Source organism: Mustela putorius, unplaced genomic scaffold (assembly GCF_011764305.1).
Source record: "Mustela putorius furo isolate JIRA1106 unplaced genomic scaffold, ASM1176430v1.1 tig00003987_pilon_pilon_pilon, whole genome shotgun sequence".
Lineage (NCBI taxonomy): Eukaryota > Metazoa > Chordata > Mammalia > Carnivora > Mustelidae > Mustela > Mustela putorius.
In genome coordinates, this window is record NW_025422126.1 from 8,946,062 (window position 1) to 8,967,954 (window position 21,893).

General features: G+C 46.5%; 1 protein-coding gene and 1 long non-coding RNA gene across 10 annotated transcripts in view; one reads left to right on the forward strand and one right to left on the reverse strand.

Annotated features, from left to right (window-relative positions):
- Window positions 1–21,893, reverse strand: part of TENM4 (teneurin transmembrane protein 4) — a 575,238-nt gene that overhangs the window by 14,248 nt on the left and 539,097 nt on the right. For all 9 annotated transcript variants that reach the window (XM_045071344.1, XM_045071343.1, XM_045071342.1 and 6 more), the window contains 3 exons: window positions 10,638–10,810; window positions 5,406–5,641; window positions 1,595–1,891 (listed from right to left, as the gene is read on the reverse strand). In XM_045071344.1, coding sequence (XP_044927279.1) covers window positions 1,595–1,891; window positions 5,406–5,641; window positions 10,638–10,810 — 706 coding nt within the window. The remainder of the gene's footprint in view (window positions 1–1,594; window positions 1,892–5,405; window positions 5,642–10,637; window positions 10,811–21,893) is intronic.
- On the forward strand, window positions 775–16,954 carry LOC106006925. Its single transcript, XR_001181270.2, has 3 exons — window positions 775–937; window positions 8,579–8,708; window positions 15,624–16,954. It is a non-coding gene; the product is annotated as an uncharacterized LOC106006925 (long non-coding RNA).

Genomic DNA, 21,893 nt, shown 5'->3' on the forward strand with positions numbered 1-21,893 from the left:
CTGGTGGGGAGGAAGGGGAAGTCTGTGTGCTTAACACTAGAAGAGGGGAATCAACGGCTAAGGAAACTGGCGGTTCTCCTCAGTTAGGCCCAAACCATAGCTTTCTAACTAGTGTGCCGTAAGCTGCTGAAGTGGGGACACAACTGTGCTAATAAGGTAAGGACTTCTCGAGGCATGTGGATGGTTTAGTTAACTGGGTGTCCCACTCCTGGTTTCGGCTCAAGCCCTGATCTCAGGGCTGTGGGACTGAGCCCCATGTTGGGCTCTGTGCTCAGATTCTTTCTCCCTCTTCCTCTGCCCCTTCCCACTCGTGTGTTCTCTCTCTCTCTCAAATAAATAAACAAAATCTTTAAAAAAAAATAAAAGCATTTCTTTCAGCCCTTGCACTCAGACCATCTGTCTTCCTGCAGTGGGCAGCCTTGTTGGTTCACCCCTCTGTGTGGTACAAAAGTGATGATTTTAGCGGGTGCTGGTGTGTGAGGAAGTTCGGGAACGCTGACAAGGAGCGTGGCAGCAGCCTCTCTCCTGGCTTCCTTGCTTCAGCTTCCTTCTCAAATCAATCTTCTTACTCAAGCAAGAATGATCTTCCTGAAACCCAGCCTGGCAGTGTCTCCTGTCTGTTAAATAACTTCTGCTGACTCCACGTGGCCCATGGGGTGAGGACCGCATCTGAGAAGGGTGTTTCAGGCTCTGCGTGATTGTTTACGCAGGAACAGGTCAGATGCCCACGGCGGGGCGGGCTGTGACGGAATGTGGGAAGCAGCTTCCTAACAATGGGCTTATTGTGTGGCCCCATGAAGGTTCCTTCCCCCTCTGGGTTGGGGTTGCCAGTATGTCAGATCACCTCTAGGGTCTCCTTTAGCACCACCACAGAACGCAGCTCTTGGAGATGCTCACCCAGCAACGGATGGAGAAGATGGATCACAGACCAAACACGGTATGGGCCCCAGGCAGGTGGCCATGGGCAGGAAACAAAGTCAAGATGTGGGTACCAGAATGGGGGTCTGAAGTGCAGCTCTTTTTTGGGAAGAAGTCAGCAGGCAACAGACCTATCCACTTCTTGGCAGCAAAGCTACCATTTTCTCCTGTTTGGGACCAATTTTTGCCTTCAGAGCTTTTCTGATTCCTAGCCCCTGGGATGCAATAAATCCTGACCTGAAGCAGAAGGGATTTACTAAGTTATGCCCACCATTCAAAGCTCAGGATTAATTACCTCACTAGTGTTTTGCCCTGTTCTCTGTGACCAGATCCCACAATTGCTCCAGATCTGGGGGAAGAGCCTGCCTGGGTCTGTACCCTAAGTCCTGCTCTGCGACACCAGTTAGAGTTGGGCTTCTTCCCAGCTCTGGTCTATCACATGGGGCTTTCATCTCCTGCCCCCAAACTCCTACCTGCCGCACCATCACTACAATCTACCCAGATGCCTGTCAGGTTCCTGGTCCTCTGCAGCAGACTCTTTGGAACACTTCCTTTAGAAGACCACATGGATCTAATCCATCCCACTGAAGGCAGCAGACTGGACCTGGCCATGGGTTGAGCCACAGTGGCTGGCCTTCAGTATGGTAGGGCCAGTGATGGGGAGACGGACACCTGCCTTCTCTAGGTATGTGTAGCTCCACGTCTTCCCATCAGCGAAGATCCTGGATGTGATGCGACCTGCCTGGTCATATTCCATCCTCTCTGACATGATGCCTCTCTGGACGCCAGCGATATGGCCCCCGGGGGAATAGGTCACGTTGACACCATTCAGCCTGCTGCTGGGTGACCAGAGGCTGGGCCGCCCTGCTTGGTCATACAGGATCCGGAGGGTGAACTTGCGGTGGTCATCATAGATCTTCTCTGTGCGGGTCACACGGTCGAAGTCCAGGGACAGGAGATTCCGGTTGTGAACCTGGGGAAGGTGCAGGAGGGAAGAGAGTTAATCTGGACATGGGAAACTTTGGTGTGGGAGGGTCCTGAGTAGAGGCAGCAGCACAGGTCATGGGTATGACAGATAAGATCTGGGGTCCTGGCTTGGTCACCTGTCAGTTCTGTGATGCTTCCTCATCTGTAAAATGGGAATAATAATGTCAATTGCATAGGACTATTGCGAGAATAAAGACAATGCAGGTTTTGAGCAGATAGTGGCTAGTCCTAAAGACAATCCCTATCATTTCCTAATGTGATTCTTCTAATGAGGACAGAAAGGCAGATCCTTCTTGACTCTATCCTAAAAAGGGAGAGGCCGGGCGGGTCCAGCAAATTCATGCATGACCTCGTTTCTCATGTGCCAGGCAACATGCTGGTGTTTGGCACTGAGGAGACCAAAGCTCAGGGACATGAAGCGACATGCTCCACATTTCCTGGCTGGTGAGGGACTGTGTCTGGATGTGACTCTCACTATGACCACAGGACGACAAAAAGGTTCTCTGAGTGTATCTGTCCCTTTTAGGGGCCTTGGACCTTCCGTTCCCTCTGGGGTCGCTCCTGCCCTCCGCCACCGTAGTTAGGGATTTCTGGTTACCTTGGTCAGCTCCCAAAGAGTCGTCTTCTTCCTGGAGGGCCCTGGAGGCAATGTGTATTTGGGTCTAGGACAGCTTCTGTGGCTGTGGGCTGCCCGGGGGCAGACAGAGTCCCAGCTTTGGGACCTTTTTCCCTTTGTAGGATCTCTACATGGGCTGCTAGGTCAGCACACAATTCAATTTCCCTCCAGAGTCAGGAATACAGGGCTCCCAGAAGGGTAGCAGTAAGTCAGGGTTTTTCACAGCTTAATAAGGGAATACACTTCAGAAGCCTACTTCCATATTGGGATCCACCCTGTGGGCACTGGTTGCCCCTGAAATACTGCCAGGTACTCCGAAGCTAAAACGCTGGCCCCCTCTAGCTGGGCACACTGGATGACTCTTCCATTAGTCACTGGTTAAGTCTGACAAGGAGTCAGGAAAACATAAGAGGAAAGCGGATAATGTAGGTCACATGACGCAGAAGTGCTCACGTAGGCCACGGTAACGGGAGGCCCTGTAGTATTCTGGGTGGTGAAAAAGGTCCTATCTAGAAATTAAGGCCAAGATACCAGCCTGTGTGCTGTGATGCACTGCTTTTCAGTGTGACCTTGGGCAAGCACCGTTCCCTCTCTGAGTCTGTTTCTTCCTCTGTGAAACAGCCGAGCTATGATGAGGACTGAAGAAGCCTTAAGTCAACTACCTCTTGGAGTTCTGGGTGCACTGAAGGTCCTGAATTAATGATTGCAATTATTTCCATTAAGGCAGCAAATGATCACGGCCATTCTCAGATAAAGTACAGACATGTGTGTTTCCCCCTTCTCCCTCTCTCCAAACAAATCCTCAAACCTTGAAAATAAGGATTTATAATGATGCTGAGACAACTTTAGCTGTGAATGGCCTGGTTGTAATAAGGTTGCCTTCCCAGGGGTAATCAAACACAATTGCAGAGCAAAAACAGTGTGGCAGACAATTCCCATGAAAAATCGGAGGCGCTGGAGAGCGAAGCCGTGTTCTTTGCCGGGAGGGCCAAGGAAGATGTAGGGTCCGCACCACCAACAACAATGGGACCCATTTAGAAGCCTCTTTTGCAAGGTCCCCTGTTAACCCCCCAAGGAGGTGCCACCCAGCTAGCTTTCCCCCTCGTCCCCAGAGGACCCCTGGTGAAGGGGAGCTAAACCTCTGCGGCAAAATTAATAAAATTGAATTAAGCAGCTCACTGGGGGAACCGCCTAATGCTTTCTGTGCTCGGCAGTAGCGGCAATGAGATTATTTTACATCTTTCTTTATTAAAAAAAGTTCCCAGTTGTATAAAAAATGAGCTCCATTATGGGGCGGTGCACCCGGCTAACATTCTAATTCCACATGCCGCCACTGTGGGTGGCCATTTATTTTGGGAGGACGTGGAGATGTGGCCACCCGACTGGAGCGCCATCAATCTCAGGCTGCGAGAGGGACCAATTAGAGCCTGGGAAACTTCTGGTCCAGCTCACACCACAGAGGAGAAACCCTAACAGCCCTAATCGCCACCGTTCATGGAGCACCTGGAGTCTACCAGCACTGGGCTAGGAACCTGGAATAGGTTGTCTGGTTTCCACAGAGGAGGGAGAGACTCAGAGGACTTTCTTGGGGCTCCACAGCCCAGGCCCAGGCAGGAATCAGACAGAAGTCAAACTTTCCGTTTAGCACACCGCCTCAGATGTGCCAGAGGGGCTCCTGGAGAATTCAGACAGGGGGCTCCGCGAGGCTGCAGAGGGTGGCAGGCCACAGAGAGCCCAGACAGCAAGGCTTTCCTCAAGGAACTAGTAGAAGCCTCCTTCCCTCATTCAGTTTTTGCCAGAGTTCTTGGCCGTGGAGGAAACACAGAAAGCCCAGCTTTCTGGGTTCTCGTTGTGTGACATCGGCTATGTCCGGACACGAGCCATGTTGCACAAGGGCGCTTCTGTGGTTTTCAGGAGTCCGGAACATCTTGCTCACTTCTGTGGTGCCCTTCAGCCCAGCAAGTGTCCGCAGAGCCCCAGGGGCCGGCAAGGTGCCATGCTGAAAGCCAGCACTAGTTTCTTCACCATCTCGCTGCCCCTCACCTTCCATTCTGAAGCTGAGGGAGAAGCAGCTGGGTAGTGAGGCCCCGCCTGGGCCTGAGGTAACTACCAAACCACGGGGCGTGAGGCAGAGACCGGGCAGCTTCGGGGCATCGGCAGACTGAAAAGCACCCACATGCCAACCCACTGGTGGTGACAGCTGGCGGGGGAGGGGCCTTGTGCTCATTCAGGAGGGGATAACTGCCTGGAAAGAGCGCAGGATGTGGCTGAGGTTCCAAAGAGCTCCGAATGCATAACAGGAATGACCAGAACGGCGGCGAGAATGTCCGGAACAAGAAGGGGAGTGGGTAGGACTGACCACTTCCTGGGCGCTAGACTCTGTCCAAGGCACTTCATAGACAATCTCTAATTCTCGTGGCAACTTGTAAAACTGATTTTAACCTCCCCATTTCTTGGGAGAATGAAACCGAGGCTTTGGATGAATGAAAGCACATTATGGATTTGCTCAGGTTCAGTCAGAATATAACAGAAGCTGGAAACCCAAACTCAGGCCCAACACGAAAGCTGGTAATCATTCCGCAAGTAACAACTGAAGAGATATTTGAGACTTAATAATAAGTCTCATAATAAGTCCCATAAGGGTGGGAGGGGTGCCTGCTTGACTTTCCCCCTTTCGCAAAGGTCCAGGAAAAGTTTCTCCCCTAGGGCCGGTTTCCCAGACCAGAACCCCGCTCTCTGGCTTGGTCCTCATTCTTTCATCCTTCTTCTCCACCACCCCCCAATGGCACCCTCCCCCCACCCACGTCCAGCCTCCCCACCCCAGCAACCTCCAGAGCTCCAAAGGCCCCACCCTAGCGCCCGACCTGCCCCGGGGCTTGCTCACCCGCAGCCGGCGCCCGAACACCGTGACCTGGCCCCGAGCCTGTTCCTTCCGCTGCCGCCACTCCACCAGGTTCAGACCGTTGTCAATGGGCAGTGTGACGTTCCTCTTGCCCACGGTGGGGTTGACGGTGCCCGCCAGCAGGTGGGGCTCCGTCTGCAGTGCCACCTCCATGCCATTGGCCAGCAGCAGCCGCAGGGAGCCATCGGACCCGATGTAGTAGCTGTTCCGGACCTGGTCTGAGGGAGAGGAGAGGGACCGGCTCTGCTCAGAAGGGCTGAGCATGGAGGGGGCTGGGGGTGTGTGAGTGACCACTTATGGGTATGAGCTTTCTTTTTGGGACTGATAAAAATTTTTCAGAATCAGATAGCATTATGGTATGTTATTAAATGTTATTAAATGGGCTTATTTTTCTGATAATGGAAACAGAACGTTATCAGTGAAGAAAACTAGGAAATAGAAGGAGATGGTCCTGGGGCGCCTGGGTGGCTCAGTGGGTTAAAGTCTCTGCCTTCAGCTCAGGTCATGATCTCAGGGTCCTAGGATCGAGCCCCACATCGGGCTCTCTGCTCAGCGGGGAGCCTGCTTTCTCCTCTCTCTCTGCCTGACTCTCTGCCTACTTGTGATCTCTGTCAAATAAGTAAATAAAAATCTTAAAAAAAAAAAAAAGAAAAGGAGATTGTCTATGATCTTATTACCCAAAGAAAGCCATTGTAAATTACTTGTCTATTTCTAGACTTCAGGATATTTCTGAATACCCTGATAGCCCAAAGTAATTCGTATGGTTTTTCACTGATCATGGTATTATACTGTTGAATATTTCTCCTAAATGTTTCTCTTAAAGACTGCATAATATTCCATCATATGGAAATACCATAATTTATCTCAAGGAGATAATGTTTTATAATTACAAAGTTAACACTGCAAATAAACATACTGTAAACATTGTATTACGTGGGAGAAGTTGGACACAAAAGACCACATGATGTATCAATGAGTCTTTACATGAAATGTACAGAACAGGCCAATTCACAGAGGCAGAAAGTAGATTAGTGAGGGAAAGGTAGAATGAGGAGTGACCACTTATGGGTATGAGCTTTCTTTTTGGGACTGATAAAAATTTTTCAGAATCAGATAGCATCAATAATCGCATAACTTTGTAAATATACTAAAACCCCCCTGAGTTGTATATTTTAAAAGGACAAATTGTATATTTTAAACTTTTTAAAGAGTGAATGTTATACTATGTGAATTACATCTCTATTAAAAATATACTTTTTTGGATAAATCATTGTCTTCGTTTTGGGTTAAGTTACTAGAACAAAGGGTTGAACATTTTTAAGGTTCTTAATATATACCAGGGTAACAATATTCTTTATAACAAGGTGAGATATAACTCCAATAGTCAACTGACAGAATGTTAAACATATGTATGTTTTAAGTCATTGCCGTATATATATATCTCAATGATTTAAAAATAAATCTGATTTTGAAGTTTTAAGCCTGATTAAAACATTTAAAATTAGGATCCTTCACTAAAAAAAACTTCTGGAGAAGAGTAAATTTCAGCTGTAAAAAGCACACAATTCTTTTCTAAAAATGGAAATATCTCCAAATTTGTGCTACAGTTTTCTGTCTCTTGCCCTTCCTCAGCTGGTGCTTCTGCCTGCACCTGCCCCTCTTCCATAAACAAACACCAGCCTGAGTCCTCGCTTCGAGGCTCTGCTTCATTTTCATTTCTCCCCTGTAGGTTCCCTGGTTCCTTGGTCAGAACGAACGCCTCCTCTTCCTTTAGCCTCCTTACGGGTCCCTTGAGTGGTCCTGCAGTTGAGGGGGTGCAGGGCTTACCATTCTGGTATTGAAGGCATTCTCAAATACGTAAGTGTTCGCTGTGAGAGGGGACAACTGCCCAGAGATAGAGAGCATGGCCTCCAGAGCCAGGCTATCAGGGTTCAGGTCCCACTCTCTTGGGCAAATTCCTTAACCTGGCATCCCTCTGGTTCTTCATCTGTACCTTGGGGATAATAACTATACTCTTACCTCATAGGATTAAGCGGGATAATGACAATGAAGAGCTGAGAGTAGAACTTGGCATGTAGTGAGTATGACATAAATATAGCTATTACTAGTTTTATGTGCCTGGCACTGTACTAGTCACTGTCATGTGTATCTCTTGTCCTCTCCCCTCTATCTCCATTGTCCCATTCACAGATCTGTCATAGTGAACTTCTCTAGTACTGATCATGGGTTTTTTTTTAAATATTTTTATTTATTTATTTGACAGATAGAGATCACAAGCAGGCGGAGAGGCAGGCAGAGAGAGAGAGAGAGGAGGAAGCAGGCTCCCTGCTGTGCAGAGATCCCGATGCGGGGCTCGATCCCAGGATCCTGGGATCATGACCTGAGCTGAAGGCAGAGGCTTTAACCCACTGAGCCACCCAAGTGCCCCTGATCATGGGTTTTTAAGAGTTCCCCATGTCTTTTAGATCAGTGGTTAAGAGAACGGGTTCTAGAATCTCTTTGTCTTAGTCCAAATACCCTAGCCGGCACGTGTTCTTGGACAAGTCACTTAAACTCTCAGTGACTCCCTGTCTTCATTTGGAAAATGGAGATGTTCATAATACCTCAGAGGGCTGTGACAAGATGACACAGGACTATGAATGTAAAACACTAAAGATCTGCTTTATACTTAATATGTGTTCTAAAATGTTAGTTATCACTGTTATTATTGTATGTGCTCAGTAAACAGTTGCTGGATTGAACTAGAGATGTTACCGGCTTTGTTAAATTAAAAAAAAAAAAAAAGGTGTAGTTTTGTAGGAAACCCTCACCAAGTCTTCCCTGCACCAGATCAGGCCCTTCCTTTGCCACTCCCTTCCCCTCTCCATCCCTCACCCGTTCTTTCTCTCTCACACACACAGAATCCTAAGATCTGCCTTTAACTTGCTATGCATTTTTCACTGGCAATCTGTATTTTACTTCCTTCGAACGGTGGAAAAGCCTGTGTCAATTTATCTTTTAAAGCTGCTTTTTGCTGAATGCACACACGTCCATTAATGGTGACTCTGGATGCAATGGTATCTTGTAGAGGCCCATCTCAAATGATCCCCATTTAATGTGAGCTGTGACTCCCCAAGCCTGCCCCTCATTAGCAGCTGCTTCTTATTTCTTCCCAGGCCAGACGTAAGATGAAGCTGAAAGAGCTTTTCCGGAAGACTCTACCAAGGCGGCTGCCAAATGTGGCATCTCAGCCTGGCATGAAAGAAGGAAAGGGAGCGTGGCAGAGGAACCAAAGAGGAAACACAGGTACTGTGCTTCCCGGATTCAGGGAGGCATTCATTCTTCCTTTCCCCACTTTGATGTTTCTGAAATTGGAAAGCGTCTTAAGTCCTTGTATGAATTTTGAGCAACGTGTCTCCCCCTCCTCTCCACGCTGAAAAGTTGCTATTAAATTTTGATGGTACATTTTATTTTTTTAATTTTATTTATTTATTTTTAATTTAAAGGTTTTATTTATTTATTTGACAGAGATCACAAGCAGGCAGAGAGGCAGGCAGAGAGAGAGGAGGAAGCAGGCTCCCCGCTGAACAGAGAGCCCGATGTGGGGCTCGATCCCAGGACCCTGAGATCATGAACTGAGCCGAAGGCAGAGGCTTAACTCACTGAGCCACCCAGGCACCCCTGATGGGGGTAAAAGTGAGGAAATGCAGTGCTTTCGAATTAAAAAAAAAAAAAGCTGCCTGAATGTAAGAAAGACTGAGCTACCTTCTGAGAAAAGTGCCGCACGCCAGCTCAGAGGTGTGGAGGGGGGAAGACAGTTCTTAACCCCAGGGCAGGACAAGGTGTCTGAGCCATCAGGGGCCCTGCTGTCCTTGGCCAGGCAGAACCTGACTGGCTTGGAATTGGCACCTTCCCTTGGCGATAACCCAGTCAGAGCATAAACACCTGGAGTGTGTCCCAACCCATTGCCACAGCTGCTGGTGGGAAAGGAACCGCAGGGTATCTTTTCTCTTTCTTTGACTGAGAACGGCTGTTATTTTTTGAGCTTTTCAAGCACGGGATTACATTTGTGAGTAAAAACAGTTGTGAAAATACACAGTTATTTTCCTAAGGTGAACAAAAGTGCCAGTTATTAGGTAAGAAGTTCATTAATCCAACAAATACTTAGTAATACTACAGGCCTGGCCCGTCGTGGTCACTCTCTGTACGGTGTGTCAAGAGATGGTCTGAGCAACATGTATGAGGCACATGTCGCAATTCTGCCCCATTTCCCAGGCCCAGAGACTGAGGCTCAGAGAAGAGTGAGTCCACCCAAGTCACACAGGGAGGAGCGGCACAGCAGGCCTGGGGGCCCCGGCCTGTCTACTCCAGAGCTCCTGCTCCCTGCCTTGCCTCACACCATTCCACGTGGCCTCGACCACCTTTTGTTTCCTCGAGGAAAAAGCTGAGGGTCCCCGTGATGTGGTGGCAGAGTCAGGACTAGAATTTGTGCCCCTGAATCCTAGCCCACGGCTCTTTTACTACTTATGTCCAAGCTGTTGTGAGTACCAAAAGCCATCAGGAGGGTGGGGGAAAAAGAAACCAAGTGAGGCTTTCCCTAGTGATAGCTTCCCCCCGCCCCCATGCTTACTAGAGCCAATGAAGCTCCAAGCTCCACTCTGGGTCACCATGTCCCAGGAGGACAACTGAGGCAGATGGTTAGTTCACAGCAAGTTTTTATCTTTGTGATTTACTTAAAGCTAAAAGGTCAACTCATACCAGGGATTATCTGGTGTGTGCAGGGAGGAAGGGTCTCTTCTCTACAGAATCCTAGGGAAGGCTCAAACTGTTCTTGCCTGAGCTTGCGGAGGGATTTCTCCATCCCTAGATCCCTTTCATGATTAAGTGTCATTTTCACTGTCCTTCGACCTCGCCCACCCCAGGGCGAGAGTGGGAACCATTACAATGGTGGAACAGTGAGGTCACCTGGATGGGCAGCCGGTGCACTCCCTACCTTTGGTTCTGATGATAATGGGGTGAGACAATGGACTATGACTTGGAAGCTTCTGGGAGAGAATATACGGGACTTGGGCCGGTGGTTTCTGCACATTAGATGGCAGTGCAGAGAGAAGCCAGTTGTATTGCTCTCCTGTTCTTGGGCAGCTCTAGTAGCATTTTATTTCTTACATTATCCTCCTCCAAAGGGGTCCCATCACCCCTGTGTCTCGAAGTCCCCATGCTCCCCACCCTGCTTACCTTGCAAGAGTGTATAGAAGGCACCGGAGGCAGACAGGTTGGTGGTTATGGTGATATCATCCTTGCTGGAAGTCTCTACCTGGACATGCACCGAGCTGTCTGTATCACTTCGGAAACTGCTCACCTGGCCAGTAGGGAAGGTCACATTGGTCAGGCGACCAAAGCTGTCGTACCTGAAAACCAAGGGGGGGTGGCTCTGAGTGACAGAAACATAATGGTGCTATTGTTGGAACCTGGCATGTTCTACCCTGTGCCCCAGTTTGGTGTGTTTTGCTTTCCTTTCTGGTTAGATACATTGCCGTGAGTCCTCCATCTCTTTGCACATGTTTTTGTTTGGTTTTGTTTTGTTTGTTGTTGTTTTTAATTTTTTAAAAATTTATTTGACAGAAAGAGATCACAAGTAGGCAGAGAGGCAGGCAGGGTGCGGGGTAGAGGAAGCAAGCTCTCCGCTGAGCGGAGAGCCAGATGCAGGGCTCGATCCCAGGACCCTGGGATCATGACCTGAGCCGAAGGCAGGGGCTTTAACCCACTGAGCCACCCAGGCAACCCATCACATGGCTTTCTTGAGAAGTGACTCTACCGGCTGTTATCTGACTACAGGCAAATGACTTACCTCTCTGAATCCATGAAGTGGAGAAAGGACCCTGGCCCTGCCTGCATGGCAGGGTTACTGTGGAGAAACATGTTGGGGTGGCCTGTGGCTACAAATAGCCACCCATGCAGGGTAAGATGATGGGGGTTCTCAGAGGATGGAAACTCCCAGAGATGAGGGGCCCAAACTTGATTCTTGAACCCCCTCTCAAAACTCTGACGGTTGGTGATGCAGGGTATTTCTGAACAAGATAAGAGATGGGGCTTCCGGGGCGCCTGGGTGGCTCAGTGGGTTAAGTCTCTGCCTTCGGCTCAGGTCATGGTCTCAGGCTGTCTGCTCAGTGGAGAGCCTGCTCCCCCCTACCCCCACCCCGCCCTGCCTGCCTCTCTGCCTACTTGTTATCTCTGTCTGTCAAATAAATAAACAAAATCTTTAAAAAGAAAAAGAGAGAGAGAGATGGGGCTTCCTACGAAGCTACAGAACCTGGGGAAAGGGGGCTCTGAATCCAAACCAGGATCTTGCCACCACATAAGGAGGCTAAACAGATGGGCTCTTGCAACCCCTTCCCATCTAGACTTCACAGCCAGCGCCAAGCAGTTGTGTATCTGCCGTTGTCACAGCTCCCAGTTCTGCTCTGGCGTGGGTTTTCTGAAGCATGACAATCGAATCTTAATACTCTTTTACGTTCCTGAGAATAATAAAAGAAATGCCTACCATTACCAAACACCTACCACGCTACAGCACAGTGCTTCTCAGACCTTTCGCTTACTCCTTGTAACTTACTTAAAAGGTATAAATGATCTCCTTTCTGGAGGAGGCTCAGAAAAGCAAAGTCTCCTGCTCAAGGTCCCACAACGGATAAGTGTGGTGGAGTCAAAATTCAAACTGATCTATCTGCTTCCAAGCCGCCCCTTGCTTCTCTGCCCTCACCCAGCATTTCCGAGCTGTCCATTTGCAAGTGTCTGTTGTGTGGGTTCTCTGTGCAGCCAAGTGGGCGGGAGGTGGCAGGGAATAATAGGCTGTTAACACTTCAGTTATAATTTTTAATTGTGGGAGGCTGAAGTGTAAAAAGGCAGGTTTAATATCCCCTTTGCCCTTGTGTGTGAATGGGAAAAACGGTCTTCATCCAGATGTCAGTATTTCTGACTTTGGCTTATGCTCAGGCTGGCACACGGCTTCCATGGTAGGTCTCCCCCATGGATTCCAGGTCTCCCTCCTGGACATTTCCCTCCTGCTTTTCCCCTGGGACCTGAGGGATTTAATGATGGTGAAATGAAAGGCCTGAGTGTTTAGCACTGTCCTGGCTCTTCCTCTGATCCTTCAGCTGCACCTCATTTCCCACTGGGACTCCTGGGGGCTGCAGTGTCTGCAGGTTCAGGCAAGACTTGGAAGTTGAGACTAGGCAGGCCTTTGCTGAGCAATTTTCTGCCCAAGGTCAGCTGTGGGTGCTGCATGGATTCTGCCTCCTGCCAACTCTTTCTGTCCCTGTGCCTGGGACTGACATAGCCTGTCACAAATGGGGTGCTGGCTAAAGGTCTTTTGAATGAGTCCTGGACCCAAGACCAACTCTAGGATCAGCTGAATCTCTCTGTTGCTAGGGTCTGAGGCAGTGGGACGGAAGCCCTTTCCAACATGGCAAGAAGCACAGGAATCTCTAATACCTACCCTGGGCTTGGGCTTGGCAGGGTAAGGGTGTGGGCTGTATCAATCCTTCTGGCTCTCCTATAGGCACCTTAGGGGCTGTGGAAACCTGCTTCTTATCATGATTTCTCATCTTTCTGCCTTAGCACTAAGTCATGTTGTAAGAAATCGTCAGTTTTCTTGGGCATTGGGGAGGGTGACGATGTGGCTTAAAACCCAGACTGGAGGGTCACAGGTCAGGGTGCCCCTCAGAGCGGGGGAAGGTGGTGATTCTGAGAGACTGCTGCTAGGAAGGAGGCGAGTCTTGGGATAAAGATCTGGAAGGTTTGTCCTAAAGCATCTTTGTCCCAGAGATGCTTTCAGAGCTCTGTTCCCTTTAACTCTTGGGGAGGGGGTGTTCTTTTCAACACTTTATGGAAGGAGGAAATTTGAATAGGAAGGAATTTCACAAAAATGTTTAGAGTGGTTATCTCTGGGAGGCAGAATTACAAGGGATATTTTATATTCCCAAGATTTAAAAATAATGCATATGGATTATTTTCATAATCAGAAAAGTGACCTCAACCCAAATAATGCCACATATAGAGAGCTCATGAACATGGTCATCTTGGGAAAGAGTTCCTTTTAAATTACTGGCATTTATGGAGTCCCTGGGTGGCTCAGTTGGTTAAGCGTTCAACTCTTGATTTCGGCTCAGGTCATGATTTCAGGGATGTGAGACAGACCTCTGTGCTCAGTGGGGAGTCTGCTTAAGATTTCCTCTCTCGTTCTGCACCCCCACCCCCACTTGGCTCACAGGTACTGGCCCCCCTCTCTCAAAGGAAAAAAAATTACTGGCATTTCTGGAGGAGTCTCCTTATAGGACATTTACCAACATCAATCTCCAGGGCTTTTCAGTAAATATTAATAGGGCACCCCAAATTTCTGAGCCCCAAATCAAGAGCCCCAAACGGGCTCTGTCATGGTCATTTTAGCTATATCTGTGGTCCGAGAGCAGACTGAGTCCTGTCAGATTCCGAGTCATCTTAGATCAGCAGGAAGATCAATTCCAGTTCAACAGTTTCACAGGATGGGTATGTGCTGTTCTAGTCTGGTCCTCTGAACACCTGTTACCCACGCACATAGTCTTTACTGAGACTACTTACTTAGACTGTGTAATATCCTGACCTAACCAGATACAAAGGATTTTATTATGCCAAGCAACGTACTTAAAAAGGAGTCTTAGAGTCTTACCAATAAAAATCGATAGGGCAACCACACATTAGGGGACAGATGTCACTTCAGGAGTCCTTTACTGTGGCCTTGCTCAAATGCCACCTTGTAAAGCCTTCTCTGGTCTCTCTCTTGTCCCTTCTCCCAGGGATACCCTGGCCCAGCTGCCTTACAGAATGGGTCCCCTGCATCCCAACAGCTCATGTACAAGCTGTCACCTGCTCCGGCCTGGGAGTGCTTGAGTCAGGACAGGACTGCGGAGTCAGACAGGCTGGGAATCTGGAGTCTACCACCTCCCAGCAATGGAGCCCTGGAGGACTGGCTCTCAGTTCATCTCTTCTTCCCCAGCCCTGGGACTGGCAGAGAGAAGGAGGGCAGGGATTGCCACTTGAGCAAAGGAATGAATTCATGATTGGTTCTGCGAGGCCCCTCTGCTGCTCTGTTGGAAAGGGGAGACAATGATTCATTCAAGCACTATCTCCTGTAGGACTTGACAGAGGCCTGACCCACAGCAGGTACATGGTAAACATCTGCTGAAGGCACAAATACAGAAACAACTAGATGATCCTTCATCAGTCTCCATAGGCGTTTCCCCAGAGCTTTGGTCTCCAAGACAGAAGAGCCTTTGCATAAAGGGAGACAATTGTAATTATTATTGAAGGTGGCCTGTGATACATAATTAAATTGAGCTTGAAGAAGATACAATGAAAAGCCTCATGCTTTCAAGATCTGGTTTTCATTTTATACGAGATGGCCGAAAAACAGTAATTTCCACTCCTCACATTTTCCATTAGAGGGACTGAATGTCTTAATTAAATGAACATCGAATAGAACAGCCAATTTATAGAATTTTCTTGCCTCTTATTCGTTCATTTCAGTGCCTTCCAGAGCTTAGGAAACACCACTGGATCTCTCTGCAGCCTGATTCCTACCTGTGATACCCCATCAGAATATTACTGCTGCTTCCTCTGTGGGGAGGAACTGGGGCTGCCCATCCTGTGGGCCTTGAACACCTGGGCCCCCCATCCTCTCTGTGGAGTCCTTTCTCTTCCTGCTACAGAGCTGCTGAGAGAAAGAAGGCAGGTGCCACCCAACAAGGTGGGACAGTTCGTGGTACTCTCTGGATTCCAAGTGGCCCCATGATCGGTGACTTCTGGACAATGGCTTAGTTGTGTCTGTTTTGGCTTTACTTGAAGTACTGACAAATTTCTTTCTTTCTAACCAAGAGGAAGGAATATGTTGATATGGCAAAGTCCTTGGAGCCAGACGTTCTAGGCTTTGACTGTAGGCTCTCCCTCTGCCAGCACTGCAACCCTAGAGGATGGGCATTCAGTTCTGTTTTCCCACAAACCATCAACCCCATCACATCATAAATGATATTTTAGGCAGGTCGTATACCATGACCTCTGGGAGCCTCTGTTTTGTTCTCTATAAAATGAAGATTATAACACCTATCTTAGAAAGATATGGTAAAGTTCAAACAAGATAACCTATTTAAAATGAAATGCAATTTTCTTTCTTTCTTTCTTTTTTTTAACCAGGGCCTGCAGGATCCCATGAAACTGCCTTCCCTGGAATGTCAACTCCCTGACTGAAGGGCCTTTGGTCACTGGAGTATCCCAGAAATCAGAAGAGTGCTTGGCATACAGTAGATGCTCAATAATGTGAATGAAAGTCATCTGAAAGACCTGGTCCTTCTCGCCTCTCTTTCCAATTTCACTTTGAACCTGACCCCTCCATCCTCCTGTGTTCTGCTACATCTGTTTCTATTCCCCAAACACGCCAAGCTCAAGCTGGGCTTGGGGTGCTCACATGTCACTGTTCTTTTGGCTGAGAATGCTCTTGCCTCCAATCCTGGTGTGGCTAGCTGCTTTCATTACGCATATTTCAGGTCAAATGTCATCACTTCAGTGAGGCCTTCCCTGAAATAGATAGGTCCTCCCATCTGATTTTGTTGTCTTCATTGCATGTATTATCTTATTTACATGTTTATTGGTCTGTTAGCTGTCTCTTCCCACTATAATATAAGCTCCATGAGGACACAGACCTTGTCTGTGTTCTCAAGCCTTGAAGAGTACCAGAACATAAAAGGTACTCAGTATGTATTTCTTAGATTAATGAATAAGTAAATAAACAGTAGGTATTATTATTGTTTTTTCAAGATGTAGATTGAGAAAAACTACAAATTTCACCCCTTTCTCCTCCTCTCTTCTGTGTGAGGAAGGGAAAGTTCATGAATATTCATATCCTTTTAGCACCAGGCTCATCACTGTCTTTTGAGGTGGGCATTACTGTTGTCATTTCACAACTGGTGAAGCTGAGGCTCAGAAAGGATATGTAACTTGCCTAAGATCACGCGGCTGGTTGAGGAATATAGTCTCAAAGTCAAGTCTGTCTGACCTTAAAGTCTGTGTGCTTTCATCAGGCTTCCCCGAAGAAGCTTTCAGGGAAAAATCTTTGTGTTCATCACTATGTAAAAGAAAAAATTGTTTGGAAATCTCAAATGGGTCAAGAGAACTGATAGTTTTCTCTTCGAGATGCTTTGCTTTGATACCACGGCAACTGACTTTGTAGTGATGCCAACCCCCATCTGAGAGGTACGATCAAGATGGCCAGATGACTGGCTTTTCATTATTTCTTTCCATGGATTTTTCTTCACTCCATTTTCCTGGAGCATCTTTGGAGAATGGGGAATGAAAACACATAAAACATTCATATAGTTGCTGTGAACTTGGCTCTCAGAAGAGGATTGCTAAAGGGTATCTTCACACACATTGCAAGGCTTTCTTCTTCACACTCAATATTTCACATCTCAAGCCATACTATGTTGCAGCTGGTGAGAAAAATGCCAAATTGCTTCTTTGATACTAACTTTTGCTGATTGGGATTTTTTTTTTTTTAAGTTGGAAAATAAAGATGTGATTTTTGAGTTTCATCTACGATTGTTTCAAATGCCACCATTGTCAACGAGAGGAACTGGATACTATATACTCTGTGAATAAAGAGAGGAGTCACAGCCCCTGCATATGATAGTTACCTTCGCCTTAGATCCCTATAATAGATGGCATTACTATGTCATCATCTTCTCAAAAGCCATACCAGAGCTGGGAAGTTTTTGGGTTCTGCAATGGAAACTTACACCTACTGCCTATTTCCTACAGAATTATGGCCTGCCAAAGAATTCTAGCCTTTGGGATTTCTAAGATTTGGCCCACCCTACCACTGTAGGTTTTATCTCTTGCTGATATTGTACTTGAAGCAGTGCATCTGGTGGAAAGGATTCAGGGACATCTGTGATTGAATCCTGGTTCTGCCACTCATGTGTACAACGTCACAGAGCCAGGCAGTGTCTGTGCTGGTTACTCTTTTCCCCTCAGTCCCATTCTCTGCTTTTCTCTGTGCCCACAGGATATGAACCCCACAGACCACAGCACTTGGGCCCCTTTCTGGCTTGGTTTTGGTTGCATTCAGTCAATGGTAGACAATGACAAGAGATGGGAGGTTGGGAGGAGAAGTTTTCCTTATTCCCTATCTCCTTTGGTGCTAAATTTCTAATGGTGGCTATATCTGTCCATGATTGCAGTTTCTGTGAGATAGCTTTTTTTCCTTGGTTATAGCTCCCACCAGGAACTTCAGGAACAATATTCTATTCCTGCCCCACCTTGCCCTTAAGCCTCAGGGTTGGTCATGATTGTTCACTGTTTTTAGTACCTGGGTGCATCACCATTCTTTGTTGGTTCCCTTATCCCTTTCTCTACCTCTACAACATTTCTTTATGGAAAAGATATTTTTCCTAGGTATAGAGTTCTGGGTTGACAGGGTTTTTCATTTTTGTTTTTTCCCTTTCAGCATTTCTGTCTTCCAGCTTGCATGGTTTTTGATAAGAAGTATACTGTAATTCTTCTCTTTGTTCCTCTAAAATGCCACCCCCCTGCTTTCAAGATTTCCTCTTTTTCTTTTATATTTTGAATATATGCCTAAGATGTGTGTGTGTGTGTGTGTGTGTGTGTGTGTGTGTGTACACTCTGCTTGGTGTTTTCTGAACTTTTTGGGTCTGATTTGGTATCCATCATTACTTGTGGATAATTCTTCACCATTGTTTCTTCAAACAATTTTCAAACAAGAAAATATTTCTTCTGCCTTGTTTTCTTTTTCTTCTCTTAGAATTTGAATTCTAATTCTTAGAATCTGACTTATGATGGTTTGAGTTATGATTTTTTGACTTCAGAATGTTGCGACAGTAATATGAACTCACGAGAATCCATACTTTGAACTTTTTCTTTAAAGAGGAAACTGATTTTGGTCTTTTATTTATTTATTTTTACTTTTTCATACTTTGAATTCTGATATTCTCCCAGACTAGTAATATGCGGTATGACTCTCATGATGCTGGGCAGTAGCAGCAAGCCATAGCTCCCAGTCAGCCACCTGAATCTCGAGGATAAACAACCAGTACATTGACAACCATTCTATACAACCATTCTGACAACCATTCACTTTCAGTGCAGTATTTGATAACTTACATGAGATATCCAACACTTTATTACCAAACAGGCTTTGTATTAGACGCTTTTGCCCAACTGTAGGCTAATATAAGTGTTCTAAGCACATGAAAGTTAGGCTGGGCTAAGGATATTTGGTATGTTAGGTGTATAAGATGCATTTTTGACTTAGAGTATTTTCAACTTACAATAAGTTTGTCAGGATGTAATCCCCTTGTAAGTCAAGGAAGACCTGTGCATTCATATTAAGACCAGATGATATTGCCTCCTAGATCTTGGATGCCCGGGTTTTGTATTTTTTTCACTATATTTTTTTCTCTTTATATTTCAGTTTGGGTAATTTCTATTGACCCATCTTCTTTTTTTAGCTGTGTCATCTACTGATAAGCCCATCAAAGGCATTCTTCATCTCTGTAACTGGTTTTCACTCTAGATTTCCATTTGATTTGATTTTTTCTTATAGTTTCCATTTCTCTGCTAAAATTTTCCATCTGATCTTTCATATTGTTCACCTTTTCCATTAGAGCTTTTAACATAATTATAGTTATTTTAGATCCCCTAAAATATAGTTTCAACATCTGTGTCATGTCTAAGTGTGGTTCTGATGATTCCTTTGTCTCTTTGGAATGTGCTGCCTTTTATACCCTTTTTGTATGTTCAGTTGAACGTCTTCTGCAGCACAACAGAGAATGAGGTACCAGGTTTTATACATGGATATGGGCATGAGTTTCCTTCTGCTAGGATGTTAGTGAAGGGGTATGAGTTAACTTACTAGGATTTGGGCTGGCTTTGAAGTCTGATGTTTCTCTGGCTAACTTTAGTGCATTGGAGGCTTTGAGTTCTTCTGGCAATACCTTGTGTTTAGGGTGCTAAACTGGTTTGTCAGAGGAGTTTTTTTTCCTCAGTGTCAACTCCATCCTAAGCTTTAGGTCCCCTTTTATGCTGGGCCTCAGGGGATGTCTCTTTCCAGGCTCTTGTCCCTCTTCTGCCTCTTTTGCAGTAGTATTCTGCTTTCCATTGCTGTGTTTGACTCTTCAGCTAAACAGTGTTGGCATGTGGAGAGCTAGAGAGTTCTCCATGGTTCCAAATTAGCTACAGTCTTATGTATCTGTGTGTCTCAAGAGCATAGCCTCTTCTGTCCTCCTTCTCCTTTTCCTGCTGCAATTCTGGGCCCATTACATATCACTCTCCCCTCCTAACAGAGGTTAAATTCTTTTTCTCCTCCCTCATTCAGTGGCAGTGGATCTCCACCAGCTCCTAAGGAGGGCAGTGTAATTCCCCTTCTCTCCACAGATTAAGGCTTTTTTAAAAAATTATTTCTTTATTTATTTGATAGAGCTCACAAGTAGGCAGAGAGGCAGGCAGAGAGAGAGGGGGACGCAGGCTCCCCACTGAGCAGAGAGGCAGATGCAGGGCTCGATCCCAGGACCCTGGGATCATGACCCAAGCCGAAGGCAGAGACTTTAACCCACTGAGCCACCCAGGTGCCCCTGAGATTAAGGCTTTTGTTCTATATGGGAGATATGGTGAGTCACCCAGTCAGGTCTGGGTATAGCAGGCAGATACTTGTGTCCCTCCCCCAAGTCTACCACAGTAGATGTTTTCTTATATCTTTCCCTACTCTTTTCTGAGAGTACCTGGTTGGGTTGTGGAGAGAAGTTATGAAGAGGATGTGGGGTCTCCCATGAAGGTTCTGCACCCTCTAATGGCTTCATACTCTCTTGTCAGTACACACTTAGCCTTCCTGAATTCGCCAGCCCCCCTAGCTGAATCCTTCTGACCAGCTGCATTGACCCCCAGTAAGATAGTGCTCACATCTTGTCTCTCTCCTTGGATTTGGTTAGGTGGTTTCCCTGTGACCTTAGAGAAGGAGTTTAAGGGAAACTCATGAATCTACCATTTGTCTAGCTTATTCCTACTGTAAGTCTGGGAATGATGCACTTTCTAGTTCTGATATTCTCCAGCAAAATCCCAAAGCCAAGTATCTTTATTTGAACCATTTGAGTTGAAGTCTGTGTCCTGCTGGGTACACTGATAATCCTGGAGCTGGGATTTGATACTCTTCTCACTATAGCATGTTTTTCCTCCCTTCTTTATCTCCCTTCCCTACATTTACATTTCACTCATAAAATATTGACTGAGCACATACTAGGTGGCAAGCCCTGGCCTGAGACAGAGGTAAGTTAGTTAGGGTCTCACAGTATTTAGTGAGAGCAGAACTACGACAGGAGCTGTCACAGGACACCATGGGAGGCCAGAGCCACTTATCCCTGTGAATCTGAGGGAAGCCAGCAGCTCACGCCCACCCAGCAAGTGAGTTTTGGAACCTGCCCCATGTTCACCACGCCATTTTCTTAGCCATCGAATGACATCTGGCCAGAAGCCCAAGTCTGAAATTAATGATACCATACACTGGAGATGAGGAGTGCATTACAGGGCTCTTTGAGGTTTTCTGCCAGGAGAACCTGTGGGCTGAGGGGAGGAAGGACTGTGAACTCTCTAAGTCAAGTTGCTCTGCAGTATGTGATGTTTATGTTAGATGTATTATTTAATCTGTTGAAAGGATCAATAAAGCCAACTTAAAACTTGTTTCAGTAATAGCCCATGTTATAGGCAAGCCTGGCTTTTATTTTTTTTTTTTTTAAATATTAGAACATTTGGACTAGAATCCATTAAACCCTCTCAAGGAGCTAACAATAGAAAATTCACTAGGGCAATGGTGCTTTGGCAAAATCTGTCAAAATCTGTGTTAAGAAACACCACAATAATGGGGTGCCTGGGTAGCTCAGTTGGGTAGCGTGTCTGACTCTTGATCTCAGCTCAGGTCTTAATCTCAGGGTAATGAGTTCAGGTCTCGTGTTGGGCCCTGTGCTGGGTGTGGAGCCTACTTAAAAACAAAACAAAACAAAACAAAACAAAACAAAACAAAAAAAAAAGGAAAAGAAAAAAGAAACGCCACAGTAATGATAAGACTGCAGGCTTACTTCTAGGGAGCTTCACCCTTTATAAGTTTTTTTTTTTTTTTAAACCTTCCGTATTTATTTAGTTTGTTGATCCTCATAATGCCCCTGAAATAGGGTAGGGGAATCTTGATTTCCATCTGGTTGAAACCTAGGTCTGGAGATCAGTCAGCCAGCCTCTGAGTCACATGGCTAGCGATTTTTGGTGAAAATAGCTGTCTTGTACCCTGGCTTTGTTCAGTCTGAGCTGAGCCGTTTTTCCTTGACCCACCCTGCATGTCTTTTTCCAGGCCAGTTTGGATATTCTTGGGGACTTGACGCCTTTCCTAATTCTTACCTTGATTTTTCA